This window comes from Rattus rattus, chromosome 8 (genome assembly GCF_011064425.1).
Source record: "Rattus rattus isolate New Zealand chromosome 8, Rrattus_CSIRO_v1, whole genome shotgun sequence".
In the NCBI taxonomy this organism is placed as follows: Eukaryota; Metazoa; Chordata; class Mammalia; order Rodentia; family Muridae; genus Rattus; species Rattus rattus.
The window spans coordinates 37,882,799-37,909,973 of NC_046161.1; the positions used below are offsets into that span (position 1 = coordinate 37,882,799).

At 53.6% G+C, this 27,175-nt stretch overlaps 1 protein-coding gene across 1 annotated transcript; it reads left to right on the top strand.

Moving 5' to 3' along the window:
- Positions 1-2,111: 2,111 nt before the first annotated feature.
- Trim29 (tripartite motif containing 29) lies at positions 2,112-26,833 on the top strand. The gene is made up of 9 exons (XM_032910666.1): positions 2,112-3,033; positions 10,778-10,873; positions 11,815-12,048; positions 13,456-13,654; positions 16,019-16,120; positions 18,313-18,405; positions 20,299-20,394; positions 23,156-23,232; positions 25,817-26,833. The coding sequence occupies exons 1-9, from the start codon at positions 2,230-2,232 to the stop codon at positions 25,877-25,879; spliced, it is 1,764 nt and encodes a 587-aa protein (XP_032766557.1). The 5' UTR covers positions 2,112-2,229; the 3' UTR covers positions 25,880-26,833.
- Positions 26,834-27,175: the final 342 nt, after the last annotated feature.

The following is a 27,175-nucleotide window of genomic DNA, read 5'->3' on the forward strand; positions in this document are numbered from 1 at the left end:
ATCTATCTATCTATCATGCAGACCAGGCTGGACTCAAACTTGTGGCAATCCTCCTGCCTCTACCTCCCAAGTGGCTAGGACTACAACCCTGAACCATTACAGACTCTGGTCTGGCTTTTTGACAATAGTTGGGTTTCCCAAACCAGAAAGCCTCATCAGTTCTTAGGCAAGCCACCGAAGAGTTCAAAGGAGAGGAGTTCCCATGAGGCCCCAGGACAGGGACAAGCCATCATTCCTACCTCCAACACACATCTCTTCTTACCTCTAGCTGCTTTGTGAGCCAAGTGTGTCGCCTTTTCCCCAGGGCTGTGATAACAAGGGCTTAGCTGCCAGCCTTCTGAGTCAAGGGGTGGGGTTCCCGGGGTTTAACCTGAATTCAAGCAGAAGGAATAGAGACCCTTCCCCTGCACACACCCCAGAACGTTCCACACCAGCCACGCCCACATTCTACCCCATCCGTCCATCGCCAAGGGGAAAGGGGGCAGTCCTGTACTCCATGGGGGAGCTGCTTCTAGGCTGTCTGGTGTCCTATAAGAACAGAAGTTCTGGTGCTTGGCTAGGGGATAGGGAGGAAGAGAGCTTAGCAGCTCTCACATCTCTGGAGCTTAGTCTCCAGAGACTAAGGCTGTGTCATTTTGGAGCTTATTCCATAGGGCCTGGCCAAGAGAAGATGTGCAGGTTTTTCTGAGTCATACCGGAATACCTACTGTGGAGAAAGGGAAGAATCAAGTGTCTGGTCTCTGGGGACCCCACACCTGGATGTCATTGTTCAGATTCCTTTCATTGCTGTGTCTCTGGCCCACAGGCCCCAAACAGGTTCTGATCTGTTCTGAGGGGATACCTAAGGCCTGCACGTGCACTTTCTTAGGGCCATGGGCACAGGTGGCTCTAAGAACTAGGGATAGAAGGGAAGACTTCACAACCTCAAAAGGCCCAGACTATGGTCCCAGCCCTGTAATGGGCTGAAACCAGTGTCCTCTTAGTGCCTAAGTTCTATCTCTGTCAGAAGGCACAGTTAGGGACTTCAGTGGCAATGGTCCCCAGAGACCAGACACTTGACTCTTCCCTCTCTCTATAGTTGGTTTTCGGTATGACTCAGAAAAGACCCACACACCTTCTCTTGGCGGGGCCCTCTGGAATAACATCCAAAACGACATAGTGGGTGAAATGTTCGCTGGACAAGCATGAAGACCTGGCTCAATCTCTCGCACCATGTAAACACTAGATGTGGTATCCAGTGCCTGTAGTCCTACTGCCAAGAAAGAGACAGGCAGATCCAATGGTCAGCCAGTTTCAGCAAGAGCTTTTGCCTCAAAAAAAAAAAAAAAAAAGGATAAGCAATTGAGGAATATGTTGGACAGATAGACAGACACGTGCACAAGCATGAGTATACACACACACACACACACACACACACACACACACACACACACACACACACTTGGGGGAGAGAGGGGGAGGAGGAGGGTGGACCGGAGGGAGGGAGGGTGGAGAGAGAGAGAGAGAGAGAGAGAGAGAGAGAGAGAGAGAGAGAGAGAGAGAGAGAGCGAAAGCAAGCTTGCAAGCCGAAAGCAAAGGGCCTTGAGAGCACCAGACTGAGGATTGTAGGGAGGCTTAAATAAGCTCAGACATGCAAAATACCTAAGGCATCAGCTGCAAATTGGTTAGAATCAGTTGTGCAAACAAGACCCGGGCCACAGCTTCCCTCAGAATGTGCTGTCCTAGGGTGGAGACGTGCTTTTGATATCCAGCCCGCAAATTACAAGGCGATTTGGCTTGTGTGACCCAATTAAGAAGCTTTCTGTCCCGTGGACCTCTGCGGACACCTCACCTTCTGGCCCCAGGGGCACTGACCTCCTCAAAGCCTGCCCACCTGTGAGGACAGAGGCCCCGCCTTTCTGCCTGAAGTGCATCTGACGGAAGCAGCCTAACTGGTTGTCAGTGGTGGGAAGTAATAAAACTGGGAGAGAGAGAGAAAAAAGACACGAGAGAGAGAGAAAACACATTTCTTTAAAATCCCGGGCTAGGGATGAATGTGCAGGCGTGGCCCAGGTAATTAGCCACTCTGCCCCGCCTGTGCTCCGCCTATGGCTCCTCCTCTCGCCCCACCTCTCCCACAGGTGTGTCCCTGGGCTCTTGCTGCTAGCCCCACTCCGTGCCTGAGACACCCACTGAAGTCACCAGCCACAAGACCCCAACCAGCAGAAACAGGCTAGCAAGTGACCTGCCATGGAAGGTGCCGATGCCTCCAGGAGCAATGGGGCCAGCCCAGAAGCCAGGGACGCTCGCAGCCCACCGGGTCCCAACGGCAGCCTAGAGAATGGCACTAAAGCAGACAGTAAGGACACCAAGACAACCAACGGGCACAGTGGGGAGGTGACAGAGGGCAAGACCCTGGGCAGTGCCCTGAAGTCAGGGGAGGGGAAGAGTGGCCTATTTTCCAGCAACGAGTGGCGCAGGCCTATTATTCAATTTGTGGAGTCAGTAGACGACAAAGGCTCCAGTTACTTCAGCATGGACTCTGCGGAAGGCAGGAGGTCCCCTTATGCGGGGCTCCAGTTGGGGGCTTCCAAGAAACCTCCTGTGACCTTTGCTGAGAAGGGGGAGCTGCGAAAGTCCATCTTCTCCGAGCCCCGCAAACCCACGGTGACTATCGTGGAGCCGGGAGAGGCCCGCAGGAACAGCTACCCCAGAGCTGACTCCAGCCTCCTGCTGCGGTCTAAGTCGGGCTCTGAGGAGGTGCTGTGCGACTCCTGCATCGGCAACAAGCAGAAGGCTGTCAAGTCCTGCCTGGTGTGCCAGGCTTCCTTCTGTGACCTGCATCTGAAGCCCCACCTGGAGGGCGCTGCCTTCCGTGACCACCAGTTACTCGAGCCCATCCGGGACTTCGAGGCCCGAAAATGTCCCCTGCACGGCAAGACCATGGAGCTCTTCTGCCAGACCGACCAGACCTGCATCTGCTATCTCTGTATGTTCCAGGAGCACAAGAACCATAGCACTGTGACGGTGGAGGAGGCCAAGGCCGAGAAAGAGGTGACTTGCTAGTCCCCTCGCTGCCTTCCCTTACCCTTCCCACCTTGACCCTCACTGGGGACTTAAGTCTTCACGGTGCTCTGCTTTTAGAAGACAGGTCTTCCTCCTCTTCACCTCCGCCAGGGGGTCAGAGGTCATTCTCTAACTTCCAACGATTTTATGAGAGGTCATCCCCTAGCAAACAGATTAGACGCTAGGCTAAGCTCACGTGGTGAATCTTAGGTCAGGCCAGAATGTAAAACTGAAGGATTCGGAACTCTTCTGGACTCTGCTTGGCCGATCTGTCTCTGTCCCTCTCTCCGTCTGTTTCTGACTCTCTGTTTCTGACTCTGTCTCTGTTTCTGTCTGTCTCTCTCTGTCTGTCTCTGTGTCTCTCTCTGTCTATCTCTGTCTCTCTCTTTCTTTCTCTGTCCTCACATGTAATAACTAAGGCAGGGAGGAGACACTAAGAGGGGACTTGAGGGCTTCTGAGGACCCTTTTTGCTAGTTCCAGGTTTGGATTTGCAGTCCAGCAGCTGCTTGCTCTGCCCTAATCTGGAAGCCACTCCCGTCATCCCCACCACCCCCACCTCCATTGCTTACTCTGCTCTCAGTTGGGCCCTGCGCCCTTTGTTTGTGTGGCTCCAGCCAACAGGTCTGTGCCTGAGGGTGGACAGGATTGGAGTGAGAGCATGTGTGGGTGGGTGGATGTAAATGTGTGTTTTATACGCACGCGGGTGTCTGCGAATGTGGGTGTCTGCCCGTGTTTATGTATGGGCCTAAGTCAGTGTGTTTGTGTGAATTCCCTGTGTGTGATTAGGCGGCAGGCACGTCCCCGGGGAGGAGCAGAGGCAAGTGGAGACTTGTGGATATGGTGCACCTGGGGAAGGTGTTCTGGGTTAAGGCCCAGCTGTGGCCGCTGGCCTTGTCCCTTCCTGAGCTCACTCACCCAGCAGCATGAGGCCGGCCTCTCCAGGGGCAAACCTTCCTGGTGGCCAGTGCAGGGGTTTTACTTTCTTGTCAGCTTTTGTACCCGCAAGGGACCCTCCTTACCCAGCTTCATCACCACAGGCTTGCTGGTCACTCACTCTGTGCCTCTTGTCCCTACCCTTGGGCAGCAGGTTCTGAGTCACAGGTAGGAGCAGACTCAGACATTCTCTCTAAAAGCTTCATTTGGCTCCCAAAGGTACCTTCAGCTTCTCCTGTCCCTGACCCCGGTGTCCTCTGTCACCAGTGTTCTTTGGCTCCAGGCCGGCTTTTAAAAAAGCTTTAGGATGGGAGACAGAGAGAAGGAACGTGAAGCCCATTCTTAGGGACTGTGCTTGGGAATTCAGAACAGAAGGAAGGGCACTAGGAGCCAGCCTTAGACCTGGTATTAGCAGGTTGCCAGTCACGAGCTCTAAGACAGCGACTAAGTTCCCCCCATGTGACACTGAAGGATGGGCTAGACCAGGGGTTCTCAACCTGTGGGTCAGATCCCATTGGCAATTCTCTGTCTTCAAAACTATTTACATTATGGTTCATAGCCGCAGCAAAATTACAGTTATGAAGCATCAATGAAAATAATTTTGTGGTTGGGGTGACCCCCCCAACAATGTGAGGAACTGTATTAAAGGGTCGCAACATTAGGAAGGTTGAGAACCAGTGGTCTAGACTGTTTTCACATTTCTCTGTGAAGCCCCAGGAGTTTTAGAAAAGTCTCTGAGGACTCTGGGGTGAGAAGGGGGACAAAGTGGGCACAGAAAGCAAAGGTTTCGGGTCCTACTTCCACCGAAAGCCTGGAATACATTGGTCTCTTTTCTGGGCAAACTATGGCTCCACTGTGAGTGTCTGTGGAAGGGCTGCTTCCAGAGGGCAGGAAGGTGTGGGCAGCCCGGTCTGGAGCCGCAAGAGCTCCAAGTTTGCTATTCTCAGCCTGGGGCTGCTGTAGGGCTCAGAGAGTCCTTGACGTTGAGGGCTTGGTAAAGGAGCAGTGTCTCGGACAGACAAACAAGATAGGACACCCTCCCAGGTATGCAGAAGCATAAACACGGAATTGCAGAGGGAGAATACCAGGGTTAATGGGGCATTCAGTCTCACGGCCTCCTGTTCAACCCGAAGATGGGGGGGGTAGGGGCACACCCAATGAAAGGATGGAACCTGTGGAACCTGGCTATATTATATATTCAGGCTGGAGAAAGATGTACCTAGGTCCTCTTGCAATATTTAAGATCACCTTGAGAGGGAATGGGTTCCTGGAATGGCTGCTATGGTGGGAACTTGGGGTAACCTGGGGGTAACAACTTACTTCTCTGCTCTTGCAACACACAAGGATAGACAGAGAGGATTGGGGTTGAGCATCCAGGAGGCAGCACTGAAGCAGTCTGTCTGGGGCTGGCTATTATGGGATGTTAGACTTGGGGGGACTTTGACCCACTAGAGGAGGTGGTCTGATGGACTGGGGGTGAAGCAGAGTGTCAATTCTGGCATCCTCTGAAGGCATCTGAACCAAACTCAAACACCAGCTCCCACATGCCTTTGTGCAAGGAAGCAGGCAGAACCAGCTCTGCAGGCCTACAGGTAAGGCCAGGTGAGGTCATTAGGCAATGTCTAGGTTAGTTGCACAAAGCCAGAGATGACACCCATGGCCACGGGCACTCATGCCCTGGACCTCCATCCTATGTACAGACTTGGAGCACAGGCTGTGCTGGGAAAAGATCATGTGTTGGGCCACATGATGGTGGCCCATTCTTCTAGTGGAGCTCAGTGTTTCCCTTTCTACTCTCCATGTCCCGAGTGGCCCCCTAGAGGCTCACCGGTCTAGCTTATACCTCTGGGTGTTCTCTGGCTGTGTTAGGAGGTAAGATGAAGAGGAGTATCAACATCCCGTGTATCCATTGTCTTCCCTAACCATTCCAAGTCCCTCCAGCTCCAGCCGCCTGCTCTAGGCGGCCCTGTCTTAAGGTGCATTTGACCTAGTCTCTGGGTTGGCACCCGTGGCATGGGAAGGCATACGCTGATGACATTCAAGCTGGAGTGCTACCCTAAAGGGGCTCATACTAAGGGACTTGTCCTCACTCTAGGCATCCTCATTTGGTCCAGTTCTCTTACTTGGCCCCATGGCTTGGTTTCTCATCTTCTTGCCCAATTCTCTGAGCAAGGCTGAGCCACTAGGGCACTGGGCTAACACAGCCACTGGTCCTCGGGTTTCTCGCTGTGCTAGTTTGGGGGGACTGGGATTCAGGAAGAGGAGCCAGACTAAAAGCTGGGGTGCCTATAATCTTGCTGGGCATTTTCAGGGTCTAGGTGTGAGACAGGGGCATGATCAGTTGGACGCTGAGGGGAATCAATTAATGATGGGAAAGTGAGGACCAGGCAGGTGGTTGGTAATCCCGTCTCTATGGAGCTCCAGGGTTGGGCTCAGCATTTGCATGGTTACAAACAAGCAGTCCTGTGTCACGGGGGGGCAGGCTCAGTGATGCAGAGACTCACACAAAGGCCAGGGATGGAGAGCTGGAGTGGGGTGGGAATCAGGAAGGAGGGTGTTCTCTCTACCATTTCAAACCTCTTTCCCCAGCAGGGTTGGAAGAGTCTTCTTGTGATCTTAAGATCCAAGGGTCTCCAAACAACGGACTGCAGGCTGGGGTCCCTAGATGATCTGTTAGAACACAGAGTCCCTCCCTGTCTTTGCTCCGGGATGTTCTGGTTCACATGGAGTCTAATGTATAACTCACCACAAGGGAAATGAAGCTAAGGGATGGGTAGTGACAGCTGTACGGTTCCTCAATGATCTGCAGATGCCAGGATGAAGCCTTGAACTCTAGCTGGCACCCTCCTTTGACCTAAGGCAGGAGGAAGCAGAGGGGGTGAGAGGGGACCCTCAGTGGAGCTGATGGACAGATATAGGGCCATTTGACGTGTGAGCATAGAAATATGAAATCTATTCAGCATTTCAGATTCTTATCCAGGTAATTACTATGTGTCTGAGAGTACAAATTTGGCAATTAACTGGCTCATTTGGTAAATGTCACAGCCCAGGGCCCGTGCAGTTAATTCAGGCTGACAGAACATCTTGGCTGGCCAGGTTCTTCTTTCTGGGGGCCCTGGTGGTTTGCCTGTCTAGTGCTTGACTATGTCTGTACTTGACTTGAAGCACCTCAGGATGTGCCATCCCTGTACTCTCAGCGGGCTTCTACTCACTCAAGGACATAAGAATTTTAATGCTGGGTGTCCCACACAAGGGCCATCCTAGCCATCCAGAGGAGAGGCCCCAGACAGTGTGGGAGAAGGGAACAAAGGAAGCTTTTAGGGACAGGCCTGGGCAGGGTGTGGGGAAAGAATCGAGGAGTGGGAGGAAACCAGGAGGGAGGAATGGGGAGGGGCGGAGCCCTAGGGAGCTGAGGCTTGTCAGTCATCTGGGGGAGGGGAGAAAGAGTGGTAGCTGGAGCCCGTGTGTGTGTGTGTGTGTGTGTGTGTGTGTGTGTGTGTGTGTGTGTGTGTGTGTGCTGTAGAAAGGGAGAATTGCTGACCGGCACCAGCTCCAAGGAGGAGGGAATATGGTATAGGACAAGGTCTATGTCCTAGCAATGTCTAGACTTCTACCTGAGAGGTGCTTCTGAAGGCCACAGAATAAGAAGTGGGCCTTGTGATTGCAACTTGGCTTTACATCTCTTTCTCAATGTGTACACTCGGACCAGCTGCATAGCCCCTCTAGGTCTTGGTTGCTGCTTCTGCAATGCATGGCTAACACCACTGACCCTCACAGGGTCTTCGGCTCATAAGAGATGCTCAATAGCCCAATGCCTTTCCTCTTCCTATAGTCATATCATCTTTGGTCATCCTGTTGTTATTTTCTATGCAGAAAGAAAACCTGACAAGCACTAAGAAGATGTAAGGCACATCCCTAGAGATCGGACCCTAACACCTGTCCTCAATGGGGCAGGATTCCTCCTAGATGGGAAAAGGGACCACTACTGGGACACTACTCCCAGCCCCAGGAATACAGTGTATCCTGCAGGTCTGGTCTTGCTGACTGTGGTGTGGGTACTGTGCCTCTCCCAGCCCGTGTCTGACATCTTTAGAGCCTTAGAGAGGAGGAGGGCCAGTCTCTCCTCTGCCTTGACCCATTCTGCTGCCCACTGATGCAGACAGCTTGTTTCTACTTCTGATCCTGCCCTTGTACATGCCCAGGCTGGCCATCTCCTCCTGCCAACACAGGTGGCTAGGTAACACCTCCCCTCTCCTCTCCAGGCCTCAGATGGCCCCTGTGCGCCTCTCCTTCCCTGTCTTTCATAAAATAGACTCCCAGGAGCTGATCTCTCTTTGTCCTTAGCTTAAATGCTTTGCGGCCTCGAACTGCATTGAACTCTGTCCCTTGGACTCAGTACCTCGTTCCTTCCTCTTGGCTAGCCGATCCATTCTTCCAGGAAGAGCTGTTACCCAGCTGCGGACTGACCAGACCGCTGTGATAAGTGTCTCTTGGCACAACTGCTTACCTCCAGCTCTCAACTCTGGCGCCCATCTTCTCCCACTAGCAGGGCTTTGCCTGGCCTTAGCCTTTTCTAACTCTTTCCTGCTTCCCTCAGGGTCCTCGACCTGCAAGTGGATATCTTTTAAGTGTGGTGCCCCAGCCACTGACAAACTCCCTGTCTGCCCTTAGTATCTTGACCGTGTCCAAACCACATCTGGACTCACCAGGCCCCACGTATCAGCCTCACCATCCAACACATCTCAGCCACTGCCCTACTTGCTATGCCCCACCTGGGAGATGCCCCAGAGAAGTGGCCATAGGGACCACGGGGACCATGGGGACATGACTCAGTCGGTGCTTCCTCTGTGCCAGGCGCTTTTTGAGAGCCTCCCTTGGTGATCCCCATGTCTCCTTCACCCTCTGTGGTGGTATGGGTGCTCAGGTTTCCTCTACAGCACAGAGGGAATGAGAGCAGAGGGAAGCGAAGGGACTTAGTAAGACCCCACAGCCTGCCCAAGGGAGGCAGCTAAGCGTCTCAACTTAGATTCTTACTCATGAGCTTCAGGTGAGCAAACTGAAAAGGCTCAGCTACGGAAGATGGGAGCTACTCCTGCTGTGCTTGGACCCCGGGATGGGAGAGTTGCTGGGACACACCCCTTACCCCATTTCAGCGTCCAACTGATCGTGCCTCTGTGCTCAGGCCTGGACCACATTAGGGTCTTCAGATCACTAGCTCTGCTGAGTATTATTTCCTGGGCACTTTGACTCTTCCCCCCGGAAGAGTGGAACTGGAGGGTGGGGGTTCACTCTCTTTGTTCTCTTCCCTCCCGCTACTGTGTCTTCTCCCAAACTTTGTTCCAGAGACCCAGCCAAGTCTCCACCCTCATCTCTTCATGCCTGTCTTCCTCTCCGGTGATGGTATTTTCCATGCTGTGGGGGTTTCAGACGTTGGCGGTGGGACAGGTGCTTGCTGAGAACATCTTAGACTCTTTGCCTGGAGAGCCCGGGAATGTGGTGGTGGTTGACAGGGCATGGGAGGAGCACTTCCTGTTTGGGGGTCTCTGTGGTTCCTGAGTTCCCGTTTTCCATACCTTTGGACACCATTTCTAAAAGGCCAAATGGGAACCTATTTAGTATTAGAAGCCAGGCTCTGGGGATTGTAGCGAGCATCCCAGGGCGTTTCCTCAGCCTCGGCCTCAGGGCCTCAGGGCCTCAGGCACCCTATAGGCATTCCTTAGTTCCGTGGTCTGTTCAAAAGCAGCTGTGGATGCCGAAGGCCCAGCTGCTCACGCCTCCTGGCCGGGAGAGCTCATCTCCTGGTTTGTGATTTCTTCACCTTAGCCAAGGTGTTCCTGTAGGTTCCCTCAGGGAGATGGTTAGAGAGACAGGTAAAGTCTGTTTTTGAACCCCAGTGGTTCTGAGAAGCTCTGAGTCATGCCAGATCTCCTGGAAGGATGATCCTTTTGTCTCCCAACTGGACAGGGCTTTGGGAGCCCAAGTGAAGTCCAGGAGGAAAACAGAGGTGTCCTTGGCTTTAGTTCCCTGCCTCCAATCTGCCTCAGTTACTACTTTTCAGAGTGCTTTCCCCCCACATGGAAGCCAAGGGTGAACTTAATCCTGATGTCTCAGTGCCCTCCTGATAGAGCTTCTTTCAAGCCCACCACAGGGTCTGACGGTGTGTGAGCCTCTGAGCAGGGGTCTCAGGTCCTCTCTTACCCTGCCTGGTCTCACCCTGTAGTTTTTTTCCTTCAGGGAGCCTGGGGGAGTGTTCCGGCCTTGCCTACACTGCAGATATGCTCCCTTTCTTATAAACAGGTTTACAGCCGTGCCTGCCTAGACGGAGTCTGTGCCGGCGGCAACCCCAGCTCTTGCTTGCAACACAAGGCCTGCGTCATGCCACAGAAACGCTGCATGGGTTTCTGCTACAAGACACTCCCTGGGCAGGGCTCTACCAAACTGGGCTGAGTCCAGATCCTCTTTTTCACCAATGTCCCAGGCCTACTGAACGGAGCCAGAGGCTCCCAGCTTTGGGGTTAGGTGGGACTCATCTAGGAAGCTTAGCCTCTGTGAGGACACAGCCTAGCTGCTCAGCCCTAGCGGTCCATTAACACAGAAGTATGGTATTGGATACATTGCTGGATTCTTGGCCGCTAGCACAGAGCCCAGCAGATCTGAGGAACTGATAACATTAGCTGAGTGAAGGGCTTTACAGACGAATGTGCCTGAGTTTGCTCTATGGTGAATCACCAGCCTGGGTCTCTGGTTTTGTCTCCCCCTCTCCCTCCCTGCTCCTGACAACTTCAACTTTCCCTACAGACTGAGCTGTCACTGCAAAAGGAGCAGCTGCAGCTGAAGATCATTGAGATTGAAGACGAAGCTGAGAAGTGGCAAAAGGAGAAAGACCGGATCAAGGTGAGCAGCCCGAGGCTCCCCGGCTCTGCCCTCGCTTGCCCACTTGCCTGTGTCACACACAGAGCTCAGCTGCTGCTCCAGGCTTTGGCCCACGGTGATACCCATACTTCTGAGTTTAGACTCCTCCCACCCCGTTTGACATTCCCACCCACCTTCCTTCTCAGCCTAGGCCTTTTGGGTGAGATTTTTTTCCCCTATCACCCGAGTCAGCAAACAAAGACCTAGAGCCGTTCCTCTATATATCTCCCAATGTCATCTAAAGGCTGCTCTGCCCACTAGACTGCCCAGCTACTAAATACATATTCTTTTCTACTTGGGCCTGCACGGAAGCAGTATGTCTGCTGTGACTTGGATAAATGCGAACCCGTCTAAACTTACTGACTGTGGAGCCTGGCCTCAGGAACAGCCAACTGATTTACTTTCCAAATAGTGTTTGTTCTAGCTGGGGTTTCAGTAAGCATACCCTGACTTGTGGAAGGCTGTGGGAGCTCGTAGAGAGTCACTTGAGCATGGAGTAGTGGCTCATGCTGACCCACCCACAGGAAAGAGCCTCAGTAAATAAGGAAGGAAGGGCCATAACAAACACCTGCAGACAGATGTGGTGACCCACACCTGCAATCCCAGCACTCAGTGGGTAGAGGTAGGAGGATCAGAAGCTCAAGGCCAACCTTGACTACATAAAAAGTCCGAGGCTAGCCTAGTTTACTTGTAATCCCGTCTCAAGCAACAGCAATAGCAGGGCAGTCCACCTAAAGCTGAGGCATGCACACTGGCATGGTTAGTGTATACGTGGCATTGCTCGATGATGCCTTCCAATGAGACTGGTAGACAAGTAGGCTGGTCAAGTCAGGGCCCTGGGGTTCTCTGAGTTTGGGGAAACCTAGGGTTCTTTTTCCCCTCAATGCAACTCTTCCTCAACCCTCCTCTGATTCTGGACGTAGAGCTTTACCACCAACGAGAAGGCTATCCTGGAGCAGAACTTCCGGGACCTGGTGAGGGACCTGGAGAAGCAGAAGGAGGAAGTAAGGGCTGCACTGGAGCAGCGGGAGCAGGACGCTGTGGACCAAGTGAAGGTGATCGTGGATGCTCTGGATGAGAGGGCCAAGGTGCTGCACGAGGACAAGCAGACCCGAGAGCAGCTGCACAGCATCAGTGACTCGGTGCTGTTTCTGCAGGTATTTAGGCACCACCGTTCAAACCCTCAGCTCTGGTGCTCATGTCTGGCCCTCACTCATTACCCATCCATGTATGATTTACCCATTTACTCACTACCCACTGACCCACTCTCCATCCATTTATCTGTACATCACTCAGTCCTTATTCATTCACTACCTATCCATCTCCTACCCGTGTATCCACTGTCAATCCATTCACTCATCTTTCCATTTCTATGCCTCTATTCACCACCCATGCACTTGCTATCAATTCACCCACCCATTACCCATACACTCACTATCCATCCATCCATCCATCCATCCATCCATCCCCCTATTCAGTGTCTACCAATCCACCCCCCTATCACCCATTCATTACCCATCTACCCCTCCACTCACTACCAACCAACCCACTCATCTACTTACTACCCACCCACCCACCATTTATCCACCCACTCACTACCAATCCTTCCATCTATTTAATTTTCTATTCAGTCCACCTTCTCTACTACTCTAAGGATGGCACGCAAATGTCACCTTGTACCAAATTCAATTGCTATGTACCAGCAGTGGTCTAGGCTTGATAAGAAAGAGTTCTGTGATTAATTAGTAATGCCTGCTTCGGGAAAGGGAGGAGAGGCAGGAGAGCGTTCGTATTTGTTATCTTTGATCTAGTCTGTTTATGTATTCATGCATCCATCTTTCTGTCTGCTAGAATGTTTTGATACTCCTGGGCAGGCGGAACTCTATCAGGTGCCATGGTGAATAGAGAAGTATAAGACATGGTTTCTGCCCCCGAGCACCTGCAATCCAACTGGGAAGATAAGACGTGTACAATTAGAGAACAATATGGAAAAGTGTGTAATTAAATGATAAAGCATGTGGCTCAGGAGATAAGTGCCTATGGAAATTCAGAGAAGGGCTGTCGGGCTGGAGCAATCTAAGGACAACTTAGGAGAGGAGGTGCAGTTTGGAAAGGGTCTTGCAGGCTGCTTAGGACTCGAGGAAGAGGGATGCTCCGGAGAGGGAGAAGGGGTGTGTGAGAACCACAGAAGGATTGAGGCGGGATTGAGTAAGCCTGTCAAGATGGAAACACATGTTCTAGTATTTTCGCACACCTCTTTACCTTCTCCCTTAAAGTCAAAACAGTCTGTTACTTTCACAACTTCCGGAGTATGTATGTTACATGCACGTCAGTAGTGGGAACCATGGAGTCTCGCATCTGAATACTAATTCAGTCAAGGCTAATTTTAGTTGACTCATCTGTCCAGTGAGGAAAAGTAAGGCTAGCCATTGAGCTGATCCTAGAACTCAGCCCTTCCGGCTCTCAGCACAGTCCCCAGCTAAGCCGAGACTTTCCTTGCAGACCAAGATCCCCGTAACTCACAAAGACAGGCAAAGTTAACGACTGCTTTTCTTTCTTGATAGGAATTTGGTGCGTTGATGAGCAATTACTCTCTCCCTCCACCTCTGCCCACCTACCACGTCCTGCTGGAGGGAGAAGGGCTGGGACAGTCACTCGGCAACTGCAAGGATGACTTGCTCAATGTGTGCATGCGTCATGTCGAGAAGATGTGCAAGGCCGATTTGAGCCGCAACTTCATCGAGAGGAACCATATGGAAAACGGTAGGTCCTCCCTTGTCCACAGGTCCGAGGCAGAGTGTGTTTCTCAGTCAATTCCTCCTGCCAGATATACACAAGAACCTGGCTATCTGACTCCTCATGGGCCCCGTTCGTTCATCTGCCGGACATGTTCAGACTCGGGTTCAGGGATTCTAGCACCCCCAGTGAACTGGCAGCTATTACAAGAGGTCTCTGGAATGGAGAAACTCTGGGAACTGCTGTACAGGTGGGCTATTCATTAAAGTCAAGGGCTGGTTTCATTCAAGTCTCCATCTGACGGCCAGCTCTAATCTAACAGCTGCATCCTGCTGCTGCTTGAATGGGCTGGCTTTGAATGGATGCGTTACAGGCTTCATGAGTAACCCAGAATTACATCTGGGCTTGGAGGGAGGCCTGTCACCATGGCTGTGATGAGTAGTGTTAAGCCCACAGGCTAAAACTGACCCGGTGGTGGGTTGGAGGTGATGGGACTTGGCGTGTCTCTCTGACTCACCTGTGCTGAAATCAGCCCTTCTCTGCGTCACACTCTTCCCCTGTGGAGATCACCTGAATTATCTCACAGAAAGCCTCCTAACCTGAGGAACTGCCCTGCTAAGCCCTATTCCACCCAACACCAATCCCTTTAGGGCCTGAAGCCTGGGCACTTTCTCTGAGACCAAGCCCCAGTGGCTCAGGCCCAGTGCAAGATCTTCAAAAGCAGCTTGATTGGGCCATCAGCACCAATGGGAATGATTCTGGCTGGTCTCCAGTTGAAGCACATCCTTCTTCCCAGAGGAGAAGGGTTAGGAGTATTCAGGGGACCACACATGCGCTATACCACATGGTCTCCTTGTGAAATATGGGAGGGGGGCACTCAATCACACCTAAGGACAGATCAGCCATTTTAGCAAGACAATCATTTGGCTTAGAGTGGCACTCAGATCCTGACAGCCTTTTCCTAATGACGATAGCCATGATCCTAATGGGGATGGTGACAGCTGGCGTGATTGAGGGCTCCCCTGGACGTGGGCGTTATGCTGAGTTCTTTCCTTCCTTGGCCTTTCTCCATTCCCTGGAAGGGTGTTGCATCTTGCTGACACCCAGGTTGTTATTCAGAGGAGCAGCCTTTCAAAGGGCCCCCAGCGGATGGGGAGGACATACTGTTGGGCTTCCCACTGTTAACCTGATGCTATGGCTTCTCATCTTAAACGGGTCCACCACCACTCTTGACAGCAGCAGTGGTTTAAGCAAGGACCACCATAGTCTCTGTGGTCCACACCTTGCAGGAGACTCCCTGGGTATGGTTTGGGCAGATGCAAGAGGACAGTCTCAGCTAGGGTAGGGTAGCCTGGGAACCTTGTAGGAACCACCCAGCCTCCTGGTGGCTCACTGCTCCATTTCTAGGTCACAATGGTTCCTGCCACAGTCTCTGTGCAGGTGTGGCCCGGCGTCCCATGTAAGGTGTGTGGTGTGATGGTAGCCAGGAGCGAGGCTGGGTGTGCTGACTCAGCTGCCCTGCACCTGTGTCGCAGGCCCAGGGGGAAGCCTCCTTTGCCAATGTCACATTCTTGTCTCCGTTGACTGTCGGCTGGATGGTATCTGTTATAGGAGGTAGAGGATGGGTGGCACGTGAGTCAGACCTTGGAGTGGCCACCTGCTGCTCCATGATGATGGCCTGCCTATCAGACTAGGGGTGCACTTCACCATCCCAGGCCCAGGGCTCAGAGGTGCCAGGCCACCTTCAGAGATCCTTTGGTCTACTGGGTTCCAGGATCCTGCTAGATGATGGGGTGAGGTGATGGGGATGAAGACGAAGGATGGGTCTGAGCCATTTACTCCTTACCCGAGGGGTGTGTGTGGAGGAAACAGCAGTCAGGAAGTAGCAAGGGACAGGAGAGGGGTGGAGGGCAGCAGGGTTAGGGTGGAGTTGGACACCAAGAGACAGGGTTGTTGGGGTTTGAGAGTCTGCAGCTGTGTGCAGCTTACCCTACACAGCTGAATGGCTCCCTGGACCACAGAGGGCAAGAGAGAAGCTCAGTCCACTGCCTGATGTTGCTGGGACTGAAGTGAAGGCAGGGATCAAACCCTTTGACTGTTCTATCAACAGGGGAACCACCACCCTCCCCTACCAAGTCTTGATTTCCTTTTCTGTCACCTGGAGATGTTCACATCTGCCCAAGAATTGATGTAGAAATAAAATAAGAAATGGGTATCAGTCATGCACATGATAGCCTTCGCCAGGAGACAGTGTGTCTGGGAAGTAGCTCACTGGAGGAGCAGAGTGGGTGTGGACACAGTGTTGTCACAGTCTCTGTGAGGGTTTGACTCTCCCTGTCGGCCAGCTCCGCTTCCCCGTCTCTCCCTCTGCTGACCTGCCCTCTCTTCTAGGCGGTGACCATCGCTACATGAACAACTACGCAAGCAGCTATGGGAACGAATGGAGCACACCAGACACCATGAAGAGATACTCCATGTACCTCACGCCCAAGGGTGAGGGAGTGTGCTACCAATGGTAGCAGGCTGAAGCCCCTCTCAGATAGGGTCTTCCTGGGCAGGTGTCCATAACTCAGTGTGTCTGGCACCTGCATTGGTGCTTCCATTCACTTGAGGGTGACACATGCCCTGGTTTGGTGACAGGGTATCCTGCACTCTGCTCCTTAGATGCATGGGTCCCCTAAAGCAGCCTCTGTCCTTCAGAGTATTTTCCAGACTGCTCTGGCAGGCCAAGTTACAAGCAGTGAGCCTTGGGCAGGGCTGCTGCCTCCAGGGCTTGTCTACCCCTCTGCATTTTCCCCTTGAGTCACCTGCCTCCTTAGCCTGCCCTCCCAGGGGACAGCCTGGTGGTCTCAAGGCCAGGGTCTGCCTGTCCGTGGCTCAGAACAGTCTGGAACATTCTCAGAGGCCAGCAACAAAGCACGACAGGGCTTGTTACTATAAGGGTGGGCATCCCAGGCCACAGGCCCAGGGTAGAGGGGGTGTAAGGATGCATGTGGGAGCCAGAGAGCCTAGAGCTGTGTGTGGGGGGGTGCTGGAGAATGGAGGGGGAGCAGGATGGGGGAAGATCTGGGAAGGCATTTAGCTGGAGAGAGGAGCTAGAGGCTCTGAGCAGTTACTGACAGACAGACAAATCCGCAGGGCTAGGGATTGGGAGAAGTGAGCTCATCAGACAGGAAGGTCTGCACCCCACCTTTCATAACAACACCCAGACTTTCTGGAAGGTTGTAGGTAGCAGAAAGGTGCCAGGAATTCCCCTCTGACATTCCTGGGGTGAAGTAGGCTCTGACATTAGTCCTGTCCCCTCTCTGTCCAGAGCTTTGCTTTTACTTATCCAACAAAAGGACAAACTGCACTGGCCAGATCCCCAGAATCTCTCTCCTTAAAAGCCCCTGTCTGCCTCGCACCAGCCTGGTCTCTCTGCCCTAGCCCCTGCTTGGTTAAGGGCTAGCCAGATGATGCTATCTGAATCCCACTGATGGGGTGGTCCAAACTCCACTGGCTTCTGCTCGATTCTCCCTGCATAAGGGAGACCCAGGGACAGAGTGGCTCCACTGCTGATCACCAGGTGTATGGGGTGCAGCCTCTTACATTAGCTCCCTAAGAATGCCAAGGCTGAATCAGCCTGAGGCCGGTCACTGTCCCCTCTGGCCTGTGTCCTTCTGTGTGAAGAGAGGCAGTGAGACCCCAGAACTAGGAGCTTTTTTGGCTCAGATTCTGGCCCTGGGTGTCAGTTGTGACATCTATAGAAAAAACAGGTTCCTCTGATGTCCCTGCCCTGCGGGGACAGGACGGGCAGGACACCTGCAACTCCCAGGCTCAGGGTAGAGGAGAGGCATGGGAGGCGCTGCCAAGATGTCGAGAGGATCAGAGAAACAGGGCCACCAAAGACTACCTGGGAGCTTGGAGTGACTATGACCCCTCCCAGGGCCACCAAAGACTACCTGGGAGCTTGGAGTGACTATGACCCCCTCCCGTGGAGAAATTAGTTCCCAGGTTCAGGAAGGACCATCCCAGTGCAGAGGGCGGGGCTGTGATGACGAAGGATGGACAGACAGTGCAGGGCTGGGCAAGTCAGCAGTGGGTTGGGTGGATGGTGTCTAGGCAAGGGACAGCAGGAGGGACCTGACCTGGGGCTGTGTGGGAGCACAATGCTGAGGGCAGCGAGAAGCACGGCTGTGTTGATACAAGATCCAAGCTGGCCCATTAGTCTTTGTAGGAGGCTAGGTCATTGGCTGAGGACACAAAGCTTCTGTCCTCCACCCCACCCATGACCCCTCCCCCTCCCCCATTGTCCTGCCTCTCCTCCTCCTCCAACCCCAGATCCCAGCCTCTGCTGTCCAGTTCACACAGGCACTGGCTCAGGAGTGTCAGCGTGTCAGCCCCCTGCTCTTAAAGCTCCCAAGTAGGGTGACTGAGCATCTTAGCATACCCAAGACACCCAGAATTCTAGTGCTCTGGGGACAATGGTCAATAGTGCTCCTTCTGCTTTCCAAAGGGTCCCCATCTGGGTGACAAGTTTTGGGACTACCTCAGGCTAGAACCCACGGACTGTTCCTAATGGAAGATTCCAGTGGGCTGTTGGGGAGGTGTTCAGGATACTAAGATCCCCTTAGCAGCAGGTCAGAGTCCACAGGCCCCGAGTTGAGTCAGGCCCACATTTCTGCAATGATGTTTCTGCCCCACAGGTGGGGGCCGGACATCCTACCAGCCATCCTCACCCAACCGCCTCTCCAAGGAAACCAACCTGAAGAATTTCAACAATCTGTATGGCACAAAAGGTAGGAGGGTACTCAGCTTACAGTAGGCAGGGGCAGTATATGTAGGTGTACAGGTGGGAATGCAGATGGGATGGCAGTGCCAGGGCTGAGCCATAGACTCAATGTCTTGTCTACCCAGTGTCAGACAAGGGGAGAGACAGTGGGGGGGGGAAGGGGGGGGAGAGAGAGAGAAAGAGAGAGTGGGAGAGAGAGAGAGAGAGAGAGAGAGAGAGAGAGAGAAGTGGGAGGGAGGGAGAGAGAGAGAGGAGAGGGGGGGAGGGAGACTTTTCCTGGCTTGTGCAGAACTGCATGATGTCATCGCTTAGGCTGGGGAGGAGCTTCTGAGACTCAGCATCTTTAAAAAAGCCCCAGGCCACTTGTTCTTCTTATCCCTGAAGGATGAGTTTGGGGAAATGGGGTGAGTGTCTACCCTGAGGTTAGCCGTGGGGGCCTCTCCTAGCAAATATAGGACTGAAGGCCCACAGGCCCGAGCTGACTTTTGCATTTGCCATGCAGTGGCTAGAAATGACTTATCTAAGATGCAAAGGAAAGGAAAGCATGACGTCTGCAAATCCCAGGGGCAGCGGCATCGCAACAGCTCCTTATACAGAACTGGGTGGGGCGGGAGAGGGGTGCCGTTCCCAGGGGAGCTGTCAGGTACACAGCTTCCTGTGCTAAGGAGAACGCTGCTCCAGGTCAGGATCATGTGCTCACGAAGCCTCTGTTTTGGGGGATCCTGCCTTTGTGCTGGAGCTCTTGGGTACCACCTTCCATGTACAGAGTGCCCTGGGCCAGTTCGGCCAGGCACCCCCGACCCAGAGAAAGCCCTAGGAAGACCCCCTAGGAAAGAACAGACCCCTGAAAACTGGAAGGTCACTGCAGTGCCATCTAGTGGAGAGGGTGGTGCATGGCCTCTTTTCTGGTCAAGGTTCACAGCTGTAGAGGTCGAGAAGCTGGTAAAGTATTTGCCACACAAGCACAAGGACCGGTGTTTGACTCCCACCGCTCACGTGCGAAAGGTGGGCACGGTTCTGTGCACCTGTAATCTCATTGCTAGGGAAATGGGGGATCCGGAGGTCATACTGACCAGCCAGCCTGGCTAAGTAAGCAAGCTCCAGGCCCACAGAAGACTTCTGTGGAAAAGTGACTCAAGACACCCGATGAGCATGTGGACTATGTGCTTGCACACCCGGCCACCTAACCACCCACTACCTCTCCCACCCACTACCTCTCCCCATCCCCTATTCCACATACAAAAGGTTTACAGCTGTGGCCAGACCCAGCAAGACAGTTCACTTTAACTACTTCGTGGCCAGAACAAGGGTCTGAGGAGGTGTGCACTTGATGAGCGTGTCCCAACGTCATCTTGGTGCCCTGGCTGTTTCTCCCTATGTCCTCTTCCTCAAGCAAAGGACCATTCTGACAAGAGTGAAGCTAGTGTTACAGGAAGTGAAGTCACAGCTCGGCTGGGGTGCCAGGAAGTGGGTGAGAATGGGGAGCACCTGTAGGCTGTGTTAAGGGCTTGACCCTCATTCTGAGAGCAGGAGCTGACAAGATGGCTTAGTGGGTAAAGGCACTTGCCGTGTAAGCCTGGTGACCCGAGTTCAATCCTTGGGACCTCATGTAAAGGTGGATGGAGAGAACACAGAGGTATCTTCTTGATCTCTCCATGTGCACTGTAGCGCAGGCTACTCCATGAGACACACGTACAAATCACCGTCTTTTTCTCAGGACAGTGGCCTGCAGCACCTCTAACCTTTATCCATCTTCCATAGCAGGGAAAACTAGGGACAGGTGATGTAGGCATCACCAGGGATAGCCAAGGGACCAAGCGTCAAGGGTTCGATCGATCATGTCCTGGTTCTTCTCCAAGCCAACCTACCTGGGTTTGACATGCCTTCTCTGTCCTGCCAGGTAACTATACTTCCAGGGTCTGGGAGTACTCGTCCACTGTTCAGAACTCTGATGACATGCCCACTGTGCAAGGCAACTCCTCCTTCTCCCTGAAAGGTGAGCTCACTTCCTGCCCCTTGCTTTGCTTACAGGCTGCCCTGCTTGAGTCTCTGTTCCCTCTCTGGCTCGTTCCTCCCTCACGCTCTGGAGGTGAGGATGCCAACCTGGATGGAAGCTGGGCCTTCGGTGCCTCCCGAGGCAAGGGAGGAGGCTGGGCTATGGCAATGTTTCTTAGGTGTGACACACATGATGGGTCCTAAAGATGGACCCTCTGCATCCCTACCCCCTGGCTCAGATGCTTCTTCTGGGCTACTTTCCCAGGATCTCTGCTATGGAGTCGATTTAACTCTGATTATCCAGTGACTCCCAGAAGCTGACTAGACCCCAGGTCATATGGCAGCCCCCAACTTCCTGTAGAGCCATCTTGTAGCAGCTTGTTGTGGGGGTGGTGGTGAGATCAGGTCTCTCAGGCCTAACTCTTTTTCTATACTTGGGCCCTCACCTACCTGCTGTACCCCGGGGGATCTTGAGCAGGTTGAATGGGCCTGTCTCCTGCAGTTAGGGTCATCCTGAGTATACAGGCAGAGTCCAGTATGTGGTAGGTCAGGGCCCTCCTGTCTCTCCCTCTAGACCTTGGAGGCAGCTCTGGTGAGGAGGGATTTCACCTCTGACTATACCCAGACACTTACTGTGGAAGGATCAGAGACTTGTCCCTTGGGATGGAGAGGGAAAGGAGTTGTCTGGGATGCTACCCCTTCCCGAACCTCTTCCCCTACAGCCAACAGTGGCCTTCAAAGTGGCTTTATCACCTCATGGTCCAGTTCAGGCTAGGGCACAGCCTGTATCAAGGACAGGGTTCTTGGGCTACTAGCGAGGGAAGGAGTAGGGGGTCCCCCCCTATAGGACCCTGGGGAAGTGTCTGGGCCAGGCTTGGGACATGGTGGGGACTCCTTGGCATGCTGGCTCCCAGCAGGTGACTATCTGCTCCCTGCTTAGGCCTAGCCTGAAGCTTACATGGCACAGAGGGCAACAGCTCTTAGGCCTGGCTCAGACAGTTTCTCATCAGACTGCATACAGCCTCCTGCTGAGGCCCTCTTTGGAAGGGCTTCTCACTTACAGTGAATTTACATTACCTTCATGCTGACTAGGAATGGCCTAGCCAGGAGGCCCTGTGTGCCAGGATGGCCCACGGTTCTGAGAACCCCTTCCCCACACCCTCTGCCAGACCCACAGGCAGGCAGGGCCAGCTCCAGCTCCCAGGTCTGTGCAAGGCTGTAGAACCGGAGGAGCACAGGGTAGGTGCTCCAGTGTGGAGCCCCTGTGAGGTGTTAGAGCCTCAGCCTCCTGGGAGCCGCTCATGCCGCTAACACCTCTCTCTCTCCCAGCAGGCACTGGGAAAGCCCCCTATCAGTTCACAACCTTGGGGCAGGCCACTGCAGAGTTTTCCAAGCCACTGGACCGCAGTGGGCTGTTTAAAAACAATCCTGGTACCTGCCTGCTTTCCATCCCTCCCCTTCCTCAGCCATAGTAGGGCAGGTGGGCCATGCTGTGGGAGATCTTTGCCACTTCTAAGGGGTCCTGGTCCCTATTCCTCAGAGCTCCTCAGAGAGAGATGCATGTCCCCCGCCCACCCTCCATCCTGCCTCCCCCTCTTTGGACCTCTGTCTGCTACCAAGGCTGGTCTCCTGGGCCACCCCTGTCCCCACCCTTAGCTCTTATGGCTGGTATGGGTTTTTCTTTCTGGAAAGAGGGAGGTGAGGTCTCAATTTCCAGTTTTCATTGTCACCCAAGACCTATAGAATCTTCTTTCTCCGGCAGCTCCCACCCTAGGTGCAGGGACAGCCCCCCAGTTCTTGCTCACTATAGTGGGAAGCTCTACAGGTGGTAGGGTCCACCTCAGGTAGCCACAGCCTTGCTGGACAGTGATTGCCAAATACTGAGCCTGTTAACCTCTTGTTCTCCAAATCATGGGCAATCTGCCCTGCAGCTGAGCAGACTTGCCATTGTGTCACATAGTCAAGCCTTTTATAGAGGTCTCTGGGCTGAGAAGGAGGGCAGGGAGGCAGGCACCTTCTCACCAAGTACTGAGAGCCTCCTGCTGGGACTTTGGACTTGCTGCCTTAGCCTTGAGTGACAGTCACACTGGCCAATAGCTGCCCTTCTGCGGGTTTCGGGTCTGCTGCTGGTGAGATGTGAGACAACCAGAGCCAGGCAGAAGGAGTGGGATGATGGATTTGGAGTCTGGCAAGCTTTGGTTTCCAGTCCCGATAGCTCCTTGCTTGCATACGACTCAGGCAAACTGCTGAGCTAAAGGAAAGGACCAAGCAAGGGACAGACGCTCACACGATCCTTGGCACAAGTGGAGCTCAATAAATGAGAAACATCATCTAGAGGCTTCCCGCACAGTGGGGCCAGAAGTCCCTCCTTCTGGGCAGCATTGGCAGGGGCTGCTGAGTGAATGGCTGTCCTGGACTCTGGCAAAGGGACAGGTCTAAGGGTGGTAAGCCCTCTGGGCCAGTGGGTGGTGATCCTAGCAGCATAGTGCAGACCTAGACTGGGAGACAGCATTTTCCTGCTGTCTGGACCCATCCGCCTGGCTGGCTCCTCCTCCTTCTGTCTGCCTTGCTGCCTCCTCCCATCGCCTCCCAGGATTTCCGGTTGGCAAACGCACCACCCCAGCTGCCTCACACCTCTGCAGGTGGCTGAACTTGGCCTTGGGCTGGCCGATGCTTGGGGTCACTTTGGGACAGGCTCCGTCTGTGGGGCTCCCTCATTGCCAGCCAGAGCTCTCCTTAACTGGAACATTTTGACTTCCCAGGCTACCCCTCCCTCCTCCGGAGCCAGGTCCCCAAGGCCCAGCCTCAGACTTGGAAATCTGGCAAGCAGACTCTACTGGTGAGTAAAGAGTTCCAGAAGGGAGGCAATGCTCTAGGCATGCGCAGTGGCGAGTAAGGTGCTCCAGGAGAGAGGCACATGCTCCAGGCATGCGCAGTGGTGAGTAAGGTGCTCCAGGAGAGAGGTACATGCTCCAGGCATGTGCAGGGACCTGGCAACTGTGCAGCCTTACAGAGCCCGTGCGAAGAGAGTGACTTTTCTGTGCCATGCTGGGAACATGGGAGTCGGCAATGACCCATACACTCGGAGGTAGCAAAGACAGAGAAACGGACTTACAGGCAGGGGACCCGAGTAAATGCATACTGCCTTCGATCTCAGTTTTGAACGTGCAACACGGGCATCCCATGTTTGTAATAGCGAGTGGTCACTGGGTATCTATGGTGGCTTGGTCTCCCAGAGGTATGTGATTGTGAAATACTCAGTCCACTGGACCAACGTCCCAGAGATGGGTTTCACTCTCAGGGTTACTTTCCGTCTCTGACAGCATGTAGGTCATTAAGGGTGATGGCGTGGGTGGGGGGAGCTGGAAAACTAGATATTCAGGATTTATTCTCTAATAACCCAAAGCTGGGGTTATGAGAAAGCAGCTCTGGACGTGGGCGTGGCCAAGGCATCCAGGCCACCTGCTTGCACTTCAGAACCACATACCCTTCTTAAGACTCTATTCTTATAACGTGATTGTGAGATGAGGGGGCTCTCCAATTCCCCGCAGAGGGGATGTGTCTTCTCCTTGCCTGGGAACAGCAGGGATCAGAGACTGTGGCCCTGGAGCCTTCCTCTTCCCTAATGTTTCCCTCCCAAGGCTTGCTAGGTCCTGAGAGGGCCATCCGGTGTCACCATGCAGGTAGCATCAGGGTTTTGTTGAGATGGGGGTCAGAGCCCTCGCTTCTGTTGCTTTTGCATTTTGAGGTCAGAGCATGGGATTTGCTGTGTTCTACAAAGAGCAGCTGGGGCTGGTTTAATTGGAAAAAGTCTTTAATTTGCGGGTGAGAGGAGCCAAGTGATTGCGTATAATGCAGAGCTGGGCCCAAGGGCATTGGAGCAGTGGGATTGTGGGAAAATAATGGGAGAGAGTGATTCCTTTCCCTACTGTGCACTTCCCTACTGTGCACCTTCCTGTTTCCCAGAGTCCCCACAGGAATGCTCTCCAGCCTCCAAGGCTCCAGCAGGACAGAGCTGTGCTGTCCTACTGTGGCACCTAGTGTTGGGAGGACGGAAGCCAGTGTAGTGTGCGGCATGGAAGTCAGGCGGCCTGGAGCCTAGGCCCCAGTCAACACCACACCAGCTTCCTGTGCGATTTTGTATGAGTTGATCTTCCATGCTTCTGTTTTTTTTTCATTTCTAACATAAATTCCTCAGCTTGGGTAATCTCATAGTCCTTCTGACTCTCACATGTAGTGACCCTAATTCGAGAGGGATGGAAATGAGCACCCACTCACCCCCTGCCCCCGCCTCTCAGACAGCAACATTGTTCATTGGCCTGCAACCCATATGCTATTGATATATGGGTTTCAGAAAGAAAAGTTCTTGCTCATTCCTCTTACCCTGCGGACTGCTTTGGGGCCCAGGAATGCATCTGAGGGCTAGAGAGACCTGGCTGCAGGCTCTACTCTGCTAGAGCGGACCTGTGACTTTGTCCATGCCCTGTTTACCTTGCTTAGGCCTGATTCCTACTATGCCAGAGTGTCAGACCAGGGGCCTCTGGGAGGCCCAGAGCAGCTCTGTGCCTGACCCGCTTAGGGACAAGGCTGATTCCTGAGACCCTCCGGAGGCCAGCAGTGCTTGTAGTGGCCAAAGACAGCTCCATTTTGTTCTTCCGTGCCGGCCTGGGGGACTGACTTCTCAGTGGGGGTTGGGAGGAAGGGGCTGAGTTCCTGAAATTGTCATATGACATGGTCTCCACAGAGAGGGTCAGAGAGGCTGGCGCTCCATGATTATGGATGGTGGGGAGGGAGCACAGTGGAGGGCGGGGCTGGCACAGTGGCACACTCATTTGCTCATTCGGTACCCTTCTGTCAGGGGGAATCAGCAGAGAGAGCCTGAGCTGTCATAGGACGTGCTTGAGACACAAGAATAATACCGGGAAGTGGAGTGGAGCAGGGGGTGATGGGGTTTGGAGTCCAACCTCTGGGTCTCTCATCCCGTTCCCCCTGTTCACTGGCTGGCGACTGGGGCATGCTGCCCAGCCTCTCTGTGCCCCGGTTTGCTTACTTATAAAGTGGCTGTGATCATAGTCGCCTATTTAATTGGACGGTTGTAAAACCTAATTGAGTCTGTCCATGGCAAGCCCTTGGCACGGTGCTGTGTAGTTTTGTAGAACACAAAGTGCTATAGCACACGGTGGCTGTGGTGACACTAGGAGGATGTTGGCGGTGGGGGCGGGGGTGAAGCCCAAGCTTCATAGACTAAGGTGCAGGAATAGACTCGAGTTAGAATTTGGACCCGGAAGTTATGATATCTCCAGCCGTCTCCTGGTAGCAAGATAGGTAGGTCTTGCAGGCTGCTTCAGAGTCTAGGCTGGGTGGGCTGGCTAGGGGCTTCTACGACCACCTGGCTTACCCTAATCATTCCTGTCTCCCCACAGTCTCACTACCGGCCATTCTATGTCAACAAAGGCAGCGGCATCGGATCCAATGAGGCACCCTGAGTTCAGCACAGAGGAGCTCCATTACCCCACCCTCCCGTTGCTCCTGCTTTCCAAGCTGCTGCGCTTCTGCACGGGCAGGAACCCAGCCCCACTCTGCCCTCTCACAGCCTCTGACAGCCTTACCAGGGCATCCTAGCTTCCTCTGCTCCTTTTCTGCTTGATGACATACAGCCGCTGTGACTTCTATGTGCGAGGCCAAGTTACCTACCATCGGGGCCCGAGACAGCTGGGTTCTGTCCTCATAAACCAGGCCCACATAGTGCCAGTCTGTCTGTCCACCTGCCGAGGCTCTGCCATGTCGGGCTTGGTGACCATTTCCCTCCACCAGGCGCCTAATTAGGGCAGCCTCTTCACTCCCATCCCTTTGGCTCACGTTGTATTGGCAGCCCGAGCCTGTCAGGAGAAGACGGGTCCTGTGTGTCCTCTGCATCCCCCTTACTACAGCATGGCTGGCCTTGACCATGCCTTAGGGGATGCTCTCAGTATCGTGGCTTTTTCCCAGTCTAGCCGAGAGGCTCTGCCATGTGCTCTTCGAGGCTGCAAAGCCAGAGAATAGGCTATCCTGTCTGGCGAGAGGATTGCAGCCTAGATATTTCTCCACCATTGCTTGGAAGAGCAGTTCCCCGGATGTGCCACAATCCACTCATGAAGATTTGCCCGTAGACTTGCACTCATGTGGGAATTTGGTGCTCTTCGAAGTAATGGCCAGCAGGAGGGCTGGGAAGAGTGGTGTGACTTAAGAGGTACCACCCAGATCGGGAGAGTCGGCCTCCATCCATGTCACATGTCACCGGGCTTGGAGAGGGCCAAATCAGGAACAACACTGAGTGCTGGGAGCTTGTCTCCCACTCCGGGCTGATGGGGGCTCATGGGTCAGCTTGCAGGGGTGGGGAGGGGTACTTTTGGCTTGGGCTTCCCCCTCCCTGAATAAACCATTTGTCTCTTTACTTCTCTGGTCCTGAGTGAATTTTCCCTCAGGATCCCAGGGGGCCACTGTTAGGCAGCCCCCCACCCCGTTACTTTTCTTGTTTTATTTTCTTTTTCAAGACAGGGTTTCTCCGTGTAACCCTGGCTGTCCTGGAACTCACTCTGTAGACCAGGCTGGCCTCCAACTCACAGAGATCCACCTGCCTCTGCCTCCTGAGTGCTGAGTGCACCATCCCCACTGACATTGTCTTGTTATCTTGAAAACATGCTGCCTTGTGTCTAGTCCCCAGACTCTGAGGAAAGCAGCCCGGGACTTTCTGAGGCACCCTTTCATTAGCACTGAACACAAAAGACAGAGGCCTAGGGAGC

What these genes read in the sequence shown, in the direction of transcription:
- Trim29 (XM_032910666.1), top strand. Translation starts at nt 2,230, where the DNA reads ATGGAAGGTGCCGATGCCTCCAGGAGCAATGGGGCCAGCCCAGAAGCC. An exon ending in AGGCCAAGGCCGAGAAAGAG is followed by an intron (nt 3,034 to 10,777) that starts GTGACTTGCTAG and finishes CTTTCCCTACAG; the next exon opens with ACTGAGCTGTCACTGCAAAA. An exon ending in AGGAGAAAGACCGGATCAAG is followed by an intron (nt 10,874 to 11,814) that starts GTGAGCAGCCCG and finishes TTCTGGACGTAG; the next exon opens with AGCTTTACCACCAACGAGAA.